This window comes from Oncorhynchus mykiss, chromosome 3 (genome assembly GCF_057628025.1).
Source record: "Oncorhynchus mykiss isolate SJ-2025 chromosome 3, ASM5762802v1, whole genome shotgun sequence".
Taxonomy (NCBI): Eukaryota; Metazoa; Chordata; class Actinopteri; order Salmoniformes; family Salmonidae; genus Oncorhynchus; species Oncorhynchus mykiss.
Window position 1 is genome coordinate 56612010 of NC_143024.1, and position 12614 is coordinate 56624623.

Genomic DNA, 12614 nt, shown 5'->3' on the forward strand with positions numbered 1-12614 from the left:
CGTAGGAGCTGCAGCACCTTGACCTTTGTGAGTAGCATCCTTACTGCTGTATTTGAGATGTATGTTTGTTGATTCATGTAAGGTTACTGGACACAGTAACATTTTTATTAAGCCTAATTAATAACTGATTACAAAATGTAACTAATGGGACATTCTATCTTTAGGAAAAGCATACAGATAATAGTTTTTAATGTGTTGAAGTAGATTTGATCAAAGTAAAAAAGAATGTAATTTTGTGGCATATCAGATCAAAGATTACCTGACTATAAGGATTTATATAAAATATATCAATCAAATGTATTTTTAGTCCTTTTGACCTCAGCAGATGTTACAAAGTGCTTTACAGAAACCCAGCCTAAAACCCCAAACAGCAAACAATGCAGATGTAGACACACTGTGGCTAGAAAAAAACTCCCTAGAAAGACAGGAACCTACTATAGGAAGACATCTGGAGAGGAAGCAAGCTCTGTGGGGTGTAAAAGAGATAACCATCACACTTGAGCAATATGATTATTCTATATACTACAGCACACATTTGGTTCTTTCTATAAAATCTGTCAATTTTTTTAAATGTCATTACATTGAGATATAAGATATATAGCTATATTCAATCAAATTCACGGGTTGATTATCATGGTTGGTGACGTGATGGATTTGTCCAAAATCGTGTGACATAAACATTACTTTTCTGTCATCAAAAAGAGAGGAGGACCAAGGCACTCTTCATATAATTAATTAAAATGCCTTTATTTGTATGGCATGTTCAATGGAAACAAAATGTTAATAGTCTGACGTGTTTCAGTGGCATGGCCTTTGTCAAAGAGCACCTTCTGTCTACCAAAGTCTACTATTGTGTACCTTAGCAGGGCTTCCTTTCCTTCCCTTTGTATTCCTTTTCTGTCCTTGCATTGTAAGTTGTCCTTATATCATATATTAACCATTAATCAGTTAAATTAGACATTGAACTTGAACCATGTAATAATCCTGGATCTAAGTGTTTTTGGTATAGCGATCTCAGAAATGCAGTGTAACGATGTAACATTTGGTGTCTTCTTATATTACAGGGTGAAAACAGTTTTCAAAGTCACACTAATTCAAAATAATAAATACAATTGCAAAATCAAATGCCTCTAAATGAAAGATACTTCAAACGTACATCCATACTGTCATTAACATGGTTCTTCAATAATTATGCGTAACACGTATTGAATGCGCATTTGGTGTCTAGCTGATTTGTTACGCCTGGATATTTTCACATATCATCATCTAATATGAAGGAATTTCCCAAATGACAGTCAAGTGACAAACAGCTGTTGTTTTCCTGTGTTTTTTATGCCTCTGATTGGACACTGAGTCAACTGTACGCAATTGTGTAGGATAAACTATTGTGCAACACCCAACGCGATTCCTATTAATTATTCTGGATATAATGACAACAAAATACATAGCCTAGAGGGCTAATTCACAATATGATCTGGTAATGGAATAACATGACAAATATATTAATTTTTCCATGTTACACCTGCAATTTTAAACAATACAGGGGGCTTGAAGAAGCCTACTTTAACTTGAATTTGGAGCTCAGAAATGTAAGTACTGGAATAGGCCTACCTTGTAAACCAGACATTTCCTCAATTTGGTGCTTGAAAAGTTGTAGCCAATTTATTAGCTCCGTGCGGTTATTATGAGGACGACAACAGGAAATGCTGGCTTCAACTTGGCTTTCCATACAAATCCTTATATTAAAATGGGAACCTGGTTTATGGTCACTTTATCATTATAAAAACAGGTAATAATTTGATTTTTTTTTTCTCGTTTCAAACCATTTTGAAATGTTTATGCCAATGTCACACTTTGGCCCATTATTTTTTTAGAAATACCTATTTACAGCTAACGTTGACCCAATGTTTAACTGTCGTATGAGATCATTTCGTTGATTTATCAACACGTATACAAATAAAGATTTGCAAGAGGAACTAACATTGTAACTCTAATGCCATGTTTGGAGGACAGAAAAAACTCCTAAGCAATGATAAAAAGACTCGATGAACTAGAAATAATGTAAAATATCATAAAATGACAGTAGCTATCCAATATTATCACAAACGAAAGCTCACAGCCTGTTTTATCCGGCTATTATTAGTTCCTCTATAGCCTAAAGTGGAGCATTTAATGTTTCTAATATTAACCCATTTAGTTGACACATATTTGTGGCGGATTGCTCACCACTTACTAGTGAGGCAAGAAAAGATCATGATTGCTCATGCCTTATAAGGAGATGAGTGAATTGCTTAAGTACTGCTAGTTAACCATTTGAGAAGTGAAATATTTCACAAGAGTATGGGTCATTCCAACTTAAAAAGCACCATCTCAGATTGTTCTAAAATCATGTCTGTAGTTAGTAACATATATGATTAGCATTCCTGAAACATTATTTTGTTGAAATAGAATTTGATCTCTGAGAAATTAAGCTAATTTAATAAGCAAATGTAACCCAGAAGCCAAATGAGAAAATAAGCCAAATTAGCCCTTTTCATTTATAGGATTCAGATAACATTCAATACATGTAGTACCCAACATCCAATTTGGATCTTCTTACATTTAAGTATAAGTAAAACATGAGGAATCAAAAACAAAGCACCATTAAATCCATTATTAAAAAATGGAAAGAATATGGCACCACAACAAACCTCCCAAGAGAGGGCCGCCGACCAAAACTCACGGACCAGGCAAGAAGGTCATTAATCAGAGAGGCAACAAAGAGACCAAAGATAACCCTGAAGGAGCTGCAAAGCTTCACAGCGGAGATTGGAGTATCTGTCCACAGGACAGCTAGGCTTTACGAAAGAGTGGGCAGAAAAAAGCCATTGCTTGAAGAAAAAAATAAGCAAACACGTTTGGTGTTCACCAAAAGGCATGTGGGAGACTCCCCAAGCATATGGAAGAAGGTACTCTGGTCAGATGAGACTAAAATTGAGCTTTTTGGCCATCAAGAAAAATATTATGTCTGGTGCAAACCCAACACCCAACACCTCTCATCACCCCGAGACCGCCATCCCCACAGTGAAGCATGGTGTTGGCAGCATCATGCTGTGGGGATGTTTTTCATCGGCAGGGACTGGGACACTGATCAGCATTGAAGTAATGATGGATGGTGCTAAATACTGGGAAATTCTTGAGGGAAACCTGTTTCAGTCTTTCAAAGATTTGAGACTGGGATGGAGTTTCAATCTACTGCAGAGATAGCCTGCAGAGTTCTGTCATACTATCCAGGTCTTTGCCCAAACAATTTGAGCTTCTACTTTTAAAAATCCATCTTTCCAGGAACAAGTCTCCCACCGTTTCCGCTTGCTATAGACCACCCACTGCCTCCAGCTGTGCCCTGGACACCATATGTGAATTGATTGCCCCCCCCCCATCTATCGTCAGAGCTCGTACTGTTAGGTGACCTAAACTGGGACAAGCTTAATTCCATTCTACAATCTAAGCTAGATGCCTTCAGTCTCACACAAATTATCAATGAACCTACCAGGTACACCCCCAAATCCCTAAAAACAGGCACCCTCATAGATATCATCCTAACCAACCTGCCCTCCAAATACACCTCTGCTGTCTTCAACCAGGATCTCAGCGATCACTGCCTCATTGCCTGCGTCCATAATGGGTCAGCGGTCAAACGACCACCCCTCATCACTGTCAAACGCTCCCTAAAACACTTCAGTGAGCAGGCCTTTCTAATTGACCTGGCCCGGGAGTCCTGGAAGGATGTTGACCTCATTCCATCAGTAGAGGATGCCTGGTTATTCTTTAAAAGTGCTTTCCTCGCCATCTTAAATAAGCATGCCCCATTCAAAAAAAAATGTAACCAGGAACAGATATAGCCATTGGTTCACTCCAGACCTGACTGCCCTTGACCAGCACAAAAACATCCTGTGGCGTACTGCATTGGCATCGAATAGCCCCCGCGATATGTAACTTTTCAGGGGAGTTAGGAACCAATATCTGTAAATAGCCCATCCAACTACCTTTTTATTTATTTTGCTCCTTTGCACTCCAGTATCTCTACAGTACTTGCACATTCATCTTCTTTGCATCTATCACTCCAGTGTTTAATTGCTAAATTGTAAATATTTCGCCACTATGGCCTATTTATTGCCTTTACCTCCCTTATCTTACCTCATTTGCACACACTGTAATACTTTCTTTCTGTTGTGTTATTGACTGTATGTTTGTTTATTCCATGTGTAACTCTGTTGTTGTTTGTGTCGCACTGCTTTGCCTTATCTTGGCCAGGTCGCAGTTGTAAATTAGAACTTGTTCTCAACTGGCATACCTGGTTAAATAAAGGTGAAATAAATAAAAAATCACCTTCCAGCAGGACAATGACCCTAAGCATACTGCTAAAGCAACACTAGAGTGGTTTAAGGGGAAACATTTAAATGTCTTGGAATGGCCTAGTGAAAGCCCGGACCTCAATCCAATTGAGAATCTGTGGTACGACTTAGAGATTGCTGTACATCAGCGGAACCCATCCAACTTGAAGGAGCTGGAGCTGTTTTGCCTTGAAGAATGGGCAAAAATCCCAGTGGCTCGATGTGCCAAGCTTATAGAGACATACCCCAAGAGACTTGCAGCTGTATTTGCTGCAAAAGGTGGCTCTACAAAATATTGACTTGGGGAGGTAGTTATGCACGCTCAAGTTTTCAGTATTTTTTTGTCTTATTTTTTGTTTGTTTCACAAGAATCTTGCATCTTCAAAGTGGCAGGCATGTGTAAATCAAATGATACAGACCCCCCAAAAATCAATTTTAATTCCAGGTTGTAAGGCAACAAAATAGCAAATAAAAAAATAGCAAATAAGCCACTATAAGTCTATGTAGATTCATATACACTGCTCAAAAAAATAAAGGGAACACTTAAACAACACAATGTAACTCCAAGTCAACCCCACTTCTGTGAAATCAAACTGTCCACTTAGGAAGCAACACTGATTGACAATAAATTTCACATGCTGTTGTGCAAATGGAATAGACAACAGGTGGAAATTATAGGCAATTAGCAAGACACCCCCAATAAAGGAGTGGTTCTGCAGGTGGGGACCACAGACCACTTCTCAGTTCCTATGCTTCCTGGCTGATGTTTTGGTCACTTTTGAATGCTGCCGGTGCTTTCACTCTAGTGGTAGCATGAGACGGAGTCTACAACCCACACAAGTGGCTCAGGTAGTGCAGCTCATCCAGGATGGCACATCAATGCGAGCTGTGGCAAGAAGGTTTGCTGTGTCTGTCAGCGTAATGTCCAGAGCATGGAGGCGCTACCAGGAGACAGGCCAGTACATCAGGAGGCCGTAGGAGGGCAACAACCCAGCAGCAGGACCGCTACCTCCGCCTTTGTGCAAGGAGTAGCAGGAGGAGCACTGCCAGAGCACTGCAAAATGACCTCCAGCAGGCCACAAATGTGCATGTGTCTGCTCAAACGGTCAGAAACAGACTCCATGAGGGTGGTATGAGGGCCCAACGTCCACAGGTGGGGGTTGTGCTTACAGCCCAACACCGTGCAGGACGTTTTTCATTTGCCAGAGAACACCAAGATTGGCAAATTCGCCACTGGCGCCCTGTGCTCTTCACAGATGAAAGCAGGTTCACACTGAGCACATGTGACAGACATGACAGTCTGGAGACGCCGTGGAGAACGTTCTGCTGCCTGCAACATCCTCCAGCATGACCGGTTTGGCGGAGGGTCAGTTATGGTGTGGGGTGGCATTTCTTTGAGGGGCCGCACAGCCCTCCATGTGCTCGCCAGAGGTAGCTAGACTGCCATTAGGTACCGAGATGAGATCCTCAGACCCCTTGTGAGACCATATGCTGGTGCGGTTGGCCCTGGGTTCCTCCTAATGCAAGACAATGCTAGACCTCATGTGGCTGGAGTGTGTCAGCAGTTCCTGCAAGAGGAAGGCATTGCTGCTATGGACTGGCCCGCCCGTTCCCCAGACCTGAATCCAATTGAGCACATCTGGGACATCATGTCTGGCTCCATCCACCAACGCCACGTTGCACCACAGACTGTCCACGAGTTGGCGGATGCTTTAGTCAAGGTCTGGGAGGAGATCCCTCAGGAGACCATCCGCCACCTCATCAGGAGCATGCCCAGGCGTTGTAGGGAGGTCATACAGGCACGTGGAGGCCACACACACTACTGAGCCTCATTTTGACTTGTTTTAAGGACACGACATCAAAGTTGGATCAGCCTGTAGTGTGGTTTTCCACTTTAATTTTGAGTGTGACTCCAAATCCAGACCTCCATGGGTTGATAAATTTGATTTCCATTGATAATTTTTGTGTGATTTTGTTGTCAGCACATTCAACTATGTAAAGAAAAAAGTATTTAATAAGAATATTTCATTCATTCAGATCTAGGATGTGTTTTTTTAGTGTTCCCTTTATTTTTTTGAGCAGTGTATATTGTATGACTGATTGTACTCCAATACACAACATGTTAGCTATACCTCACTGGGTGTTTTATTTGCATTGTTTTTTTGTTCTTAGATACCCACCAGGATAAATAATAGTAATTCATTAATTTGCAGTGCCTTCAGAAAGTACTCATCCCCTTGACTTAGTCCAGATCTAGTTGTGTTACAGCCTGAATTCAAAATGGATTAAATATATTTTTTCCCACCTATCTACACACAATACCTTATAATGACAAAGTGAAAACATGTTTCTAGAATTGTTTGCAAATTGAATACAAAAATGCTAATTTACTTAAGTATTCACACCCCTGAGTCAATACTTTGTAGAAGCACCTTTGACAGTGATTACAGCTGGGAGTCTTTCTGGGTAAGTCTCTATGTCTCCCATACCTGGATTTGTGCAACATTTGCTCATTATTATTTTTAAAATTATTCAAGCTCTGTCAAATTGGTTGTTGACCATTGCTAGACAACCATTTCCAGGTCTTACTATAGATTTTCAAGTACATTTAAGTCAAAACTGTAACTCGGCTTTCAGGAAGATTCACTGTCTTCTTGGTAAACAACTCCAGTGTAGATGTGGCCTTGTATTTTAGGTTATTGTCCTTCTGAAAGATGAATTAATCTCCCAGCATCTAGTGGAAAGCAGACTGAACCAGGTTTTCTCTAGGATTTTGCATGTGCTTAGCTCCATTCCATAATTTCTTTTCCCTGAAATATTCCCCAGTCCTTAATGATTACACACATACCCATAACATGATGCAGCCACCACTATGCTTGAAAATATGGAGCGTGGTACTCAGTAATGTGTTCTTTTGGATTTGCCTCAAACAAGTTTTTGTTCCTGAATAGAGTGTTAATTGCTCTTCCACATTTTTGGCATTATTACTTTAGTGTCTTGTTGCATGTTTTTGAATATTTGTATTCTGTGCATGCTTCCTTCTTTTCACTCTGTCAATTAGGTTAGTATTTTGGAGTAACTTCAATGTTGTTGATCCGTCCTCAGTTTTCTCCTATCACAGCCATTTAACTCTGTAACTGTTTTAATGTCGCCAATGGCCTCATGTTGAAATCCCTGAGTGGTTTCCTTCCTCTCTGGCCACTAAGTTACGAAGGACACCTGCATATTTGTAGTGGCTAAGGGTGTTGATACACAATCCAAAGTGTAATTAATAACTTTACCATACTCAAACGGATATTCACTGTCTGTTTTTTTTTACCCATCTACCAATAGTTGCCTTTCTTTGTGAGGCATTGGAAAACCTCCCTGGTCGTCGTGGTTGAATTTGTTTTTGAAATTCACTGTTCAACTGAGAGACCTTACATGTAATTGAATGAATGTGTGGGTTACAGAGATGAGGTAGTCATTCTAAAATCACGTTAAACACTATTATTGCAAACAGAGTGACTCCAGAGTTGAATCCATTGTATATTCAGGCTGTAACAGCAGCTATGCTTTGGAACGATAATTTTATCTCCTTTAGCCTCTCCATTCATATTAGTGGATTTGTCTTCAGTATGTGTGGTTTTAGTTAATGTAGGTCCGTATGCAAACCCCTCTTTGTCTGTGTTGCCCACTCATTTCCATTATAGCAGCCCAATGTCCGAAAGTGAAACTATAGATTCCTCTATGAGAAAAGATTGTGTCATGTAAGAGAAATTGACATTTAAAGTAATGAATTCAGAAAACACAGTGTAAAACCATGTATGGCCTGTTTACTTCAACGCTGTAATGGTGTGAAGCTGTGAGTCCACAAAAACAAGTAACCACGGCAATATTAGCCTCCATCACCATAAACAGAACGAGCACATAATCATTATGACCCGTGCTAATAAATACCAGAGCCATATCTTTAGAGTTACTTAAGTCCAACTTTTAGAGTTTGAAATATTATTTTAATTCTAGACACCCGTTTTTGTGCTAGCTCTAAAGAAATGAAAATATTAAGCATATAACTTTGATATCCTGCGTGTGCTTTTCCCTGTGGATGTATTTTACATTTCCTCTTTTTGAAGTTTGCACAGCAAACATTTACTTGGGAACAATTTATTATGATCTTGGCTGCAAGGAGTTTTGTTTTGAAGATACCGTATATTAACAACAAGCACTGTGGGTGTGAATGTTTGGGAAAGTTTCCAGGCCTGGCGATACTGTGGTAGCCATTGTTGACGTTCTCTTTTTTTCTTCATTTCTTTAACTCTGAACTTCTAATGGATCCATCTCAGTTTTTATTTTGTTCAATTGCCCTTAAAAGTGAGAGTGTTGATCACGTCCACCCAGATTGTTTTTGCTCAGACAGAGCATTGTACAGTGGCCATATAATGTGCATCAAATTGTAGTGGTGTAAGAGCTCTTAAAGTGTATGTTCAGCTACAGCGCATGCATCTTTTACTGGTACTTGAATGGTAAAAGATATATATCGCTGGATATCTAAAAGGTGTGCCTGTAATAGTCTTCAACGTGGTCAAGGTCGATGGAATGACGGCTGTTCCCTCTTTCTGTCACCAGGGAATGTATAAGTGTGTGTCTCTCCTACTCCTGCTGATGGGCAGAGGAGGTAAGTTTTTACAGTCATCAAATCCCCTCTTGATATTGAAAAGTCTCACAATTACATGATGAGAGTCATCCTGTGTGTGTGTGTGTGTGTGTGTGTGTGTGTGTGTGTGTGTGTGTGTGTGTGTGTGTGTGTGTGTGTGTGTGTGTGTGTGTGTGTGTGTGTGTGTGTGTGTTTACCCTAGTTCTCTCCCAGGAAGTGGAAGTATGTTCCAAAACGGTGATCAACTCCTGCAGGGACTGCATCAGATCAGGAGCGTACTGCACGTGGTGTAAACAACTGGTGAGGAGCACAAATATGTGTGATACTAGTGCTAAAACTAGAGAAGTAAATTAACGAGAGTCAGGTGTGGGCCCAAATGCTAACACCTTTGTGAGTTCACATGTATGTATAAAAGCTGTGTGGGTACACTAGGTGTCAGTGGTGGAGAAAGTACCCAACTGTCATACTTGAGTAAAAGTAAAGATACATTACCTTAATAGAAAATGACTAAAGTAAAAGTGAAAGTCACCCAGTAAAATATTACTTGAGTAAAAGTATTTTGGTATTTTGTTTAAAATATACTTAAGTATAAAAAGTGCATGTATTTGGTAAAATATACTTAAGTATCAAAAGTAAAAGTATAAATTATTTCAAATTCCTTATGTTAAGTATACCGGCACTCAGACATCATTTACAAATTTGTTTTTAGTGAGTCCGCCAGATAGGAGGCAGTAAGGGTGACTCGAGATGTTCTCTTGATAAGTGTGTGAATTGGACCATTTTCTTATCCTTCTAAGCATTTAAAATGTAATGAGTACTTTTGGGTGTCAGGGAAACTGTATGGAGTAAAAAGTACAATATTTTCTTTAGGAATGTAGTGAATAAAAGCAAACGTTGTCAAAAATATGAATAGTAAAGTACAGAAGCCACCAAATAATGATACTTTAAAGTATTTTTACTTAATTACCTTACACCGCTGCTAGGTGCTAGCACTATGCATTTGGCTGTCTATGTAAAGCAGTGTATGCAAACAGAGCTGAGAATATGCATGAAGGTGTTAAGCCACAGTATGTGGGTTGGTGTGCTAGCATACGCTTGTGAAGACCCCGTTTTATTTCCATCATTTGAATAATAGTCATTTTACATCTAAATGTGTAACTGTGCACAAGGGCAGTCAACTGTAACAACATTTACAGAGAATGGGCAACTGAAGAAAAAGTATCATTTTGAGTTACAGGATAGTTTGTTAATAGTCTGATTGAGCGTCTACAGACGTGGTTGACATACCTAAGGGCCCTAACCATTCAAAACACACTTATTTTAAATCCAGAGTTTATGTTTTTCCCATTCCCAGAACTTCACCAAGCCAGGTGAGCAAGAAGCAGCTCGCTGTGACACCCGGGCTCAGCTAGAAGAGAGGGGCTGCATGGGAAAAGACATTGTATCCCCCCTGAATATCCTTACTGTGACTAAGAACACCGCCCTGTCCACAAATGCATTTGTCAAGGACGAACCCATCCAGCTGCGTCCTCAGGAGGTCAATCTGAAGCTCAGACCAGGTGGGTGTTCTCAAAATGGCCAAATTGGGTTTTTCTTCTTCTTCGTTTTTTTCTTCTTCTTCGGCCACTAACATTGTATTACCGCCCAAACTGGGTTCTAAGATGACTGCCATGTTTTGAAAATGGATAAAATCATGTAGTTGGATGAAGGACTAAAAGCCTGTTTTAGCATGGGCAGCGCCATTATAGACTTTCAGCATTTTGAAGGTGTCAACTGTGTGGGACTTCCTATGGGTTAAGGAAGGTTCACAGAATTACATCCAGGTCACCACCAGGGATCTGCCAATTAATTAAACTCCTCAGCAATCATCCCATAACTGCATGTGGCAGTAAACAACCAACCTTGGCTTTATGCCCTCTGTCCAACTCTATAACTGGAACATGTTAAAAGTAGCCCTAAGTAATCAAACAGAATGAAATTATCTAAATTTCATCATATCACATTATCGTCATGTGCTTTTGACTTGACATATTTTTATGTGCTTGAGATTTCAGTTTTCACCTCGATTTTGCTTTGCTCAGGGCTGCCTCGGACGTTCAAGCTGGACTTTCGGAGAGTGGAGGGCTATCCTGTTGATCTCTACTACCTGATGGATCTCTCCTACTCCATGGAGGACGATCTGAGGAGCATCAAGACTCTGGGAAACGAGCTCTTTAAAGCTCTGCAAGGAATCACAAAACAAGGGCGAATAGGTGATATCATAAATATCATTTGACTCTTCTATTTGCATTTGGTTTAGCATACCTTGGGGTGCCAGGTTGGTGGGATTTACCCTTTTGGGACGTGTCTATTAATTCCATTCCAACAGCCGAGCTAAAGTATTTCAAATGATTTCAAATAGTATTTGAACCAAGGTCTGTCTCAGCCTCAATTCCTCGTCTATCTATGAGTGTCCATGAATCATATTTTTTATCATCTTTATCTTTTGCTGCAGGCTTCGGCTCTTTCGTAGACAAGACTGTCCTGCCTTTCACTAACACCAACCCAGAGAAGCTGAAGAAGCCATGCGAAGAAAAGGAGCTGTTCTGTCAACCTGCCTTTGGCTACAGGCATGTTCTTAGCATGACAGAGAACAAAGCTGACTTTAATAGGGAGGTAGACAAGCAGCGTATCTCTGGGAACTTGGACTCCCCTGAAGGGACGCTGGACGCCATCATGCAGGCTGCAGTATGTGGGGTAAGAGTAGTCTAATCCCAAGGGCAAAATTAGTTGAACCAACGTTCTATCAACATACTGATATTGAACATCAATATAATGTTTGGTTAACCTATTGTCAAAGCAGCATTGTGTATCATAGATAAGTACAGTGGGGCAAAACAGTATTTAGTCAGCCACCAATTGTGCAAGTTCTCCCACTTAAAAAGATGAGAGGCCTGTCATTTTCATCATAGGTACACTTCAGCTATGACAGACAAAATGAGACAAAAAAAATCCAGAAAATCACATTGTAGGATTTTTAATGAATTTATTTGCAAATTATGGTGGAAAATAAGTATTTGGTCAATAACAAAAGTTTATCTCAATACTCTGTTATATACCCTTTGTTGGCAATGAAAGAGGTCAAACGTTTTCTGTAAGTCTTCACAAGGTTTTCACACACTGTTGCTGGTATTTTGGCCCATTCCTCCATGCAGATCTCCTCTAGAGCAGTGATGTTTTGGGGCTGTTGCTGGGCAACACGGACTTTCAACTCCCTCCAAATATTTTCTATGGGGTTGAGATCTGGAGACTGGCAAGGCCACTCCAGGACCTTGAAATGCTTCTTACGAAGCCACTCCTTCGTTGCCCGGGCGGTGTGTTTGGGATCATTGTCATGCTGAAAGACCCAGCCATGTTTCATCTTCAATGCCCTTGCTGATGGAAGGAGGTTTTCACTCAAAATCTCATGATACATTCATTCTTTCCTTTACACGGATCAGTCGTCCTGGTCCCTTTGCAGAAAAACAGCCCCAATGCATGATGTTTCCACCCCCATGCTTCACAGTAGGTATGGTGTTCTTTGGATGCAACTCAGCATTCTTTGTCCTCCAAACATGACGAGTTGA

The 12614-nt window shown here is 40.3% G+C and overlaps 1 protein-coding gene across 1 annotated transcript in view; it reads left to right on the top strand.

Moving 5' to 3' along the window:
- The window catches only part of cd18 (CD18 protein), a 24853-nt gene continuing 12239 nt past the window's right edge, over positions 1 to 12614 (top strand). The window contains 6 exon segments of the mRNA NM_001124435.1: positions 1 to 27; positions 8982 to 9030; positions 9212 to 9309; positions 10364 to 10568; positions 11091 to 11261; positions 11504 to 11745. Of these exon segments, the coding sequence (NP_001117907.1) occupies positions 8985 to 9030; positions 9212 to 9309; positions 10364 to 10568; positions 11091 to 11261; positions 11504 to 11745 (762 nt within the window). The 5' untranslated portion in view covers positions 1 to 27; positions 8982 to 8984.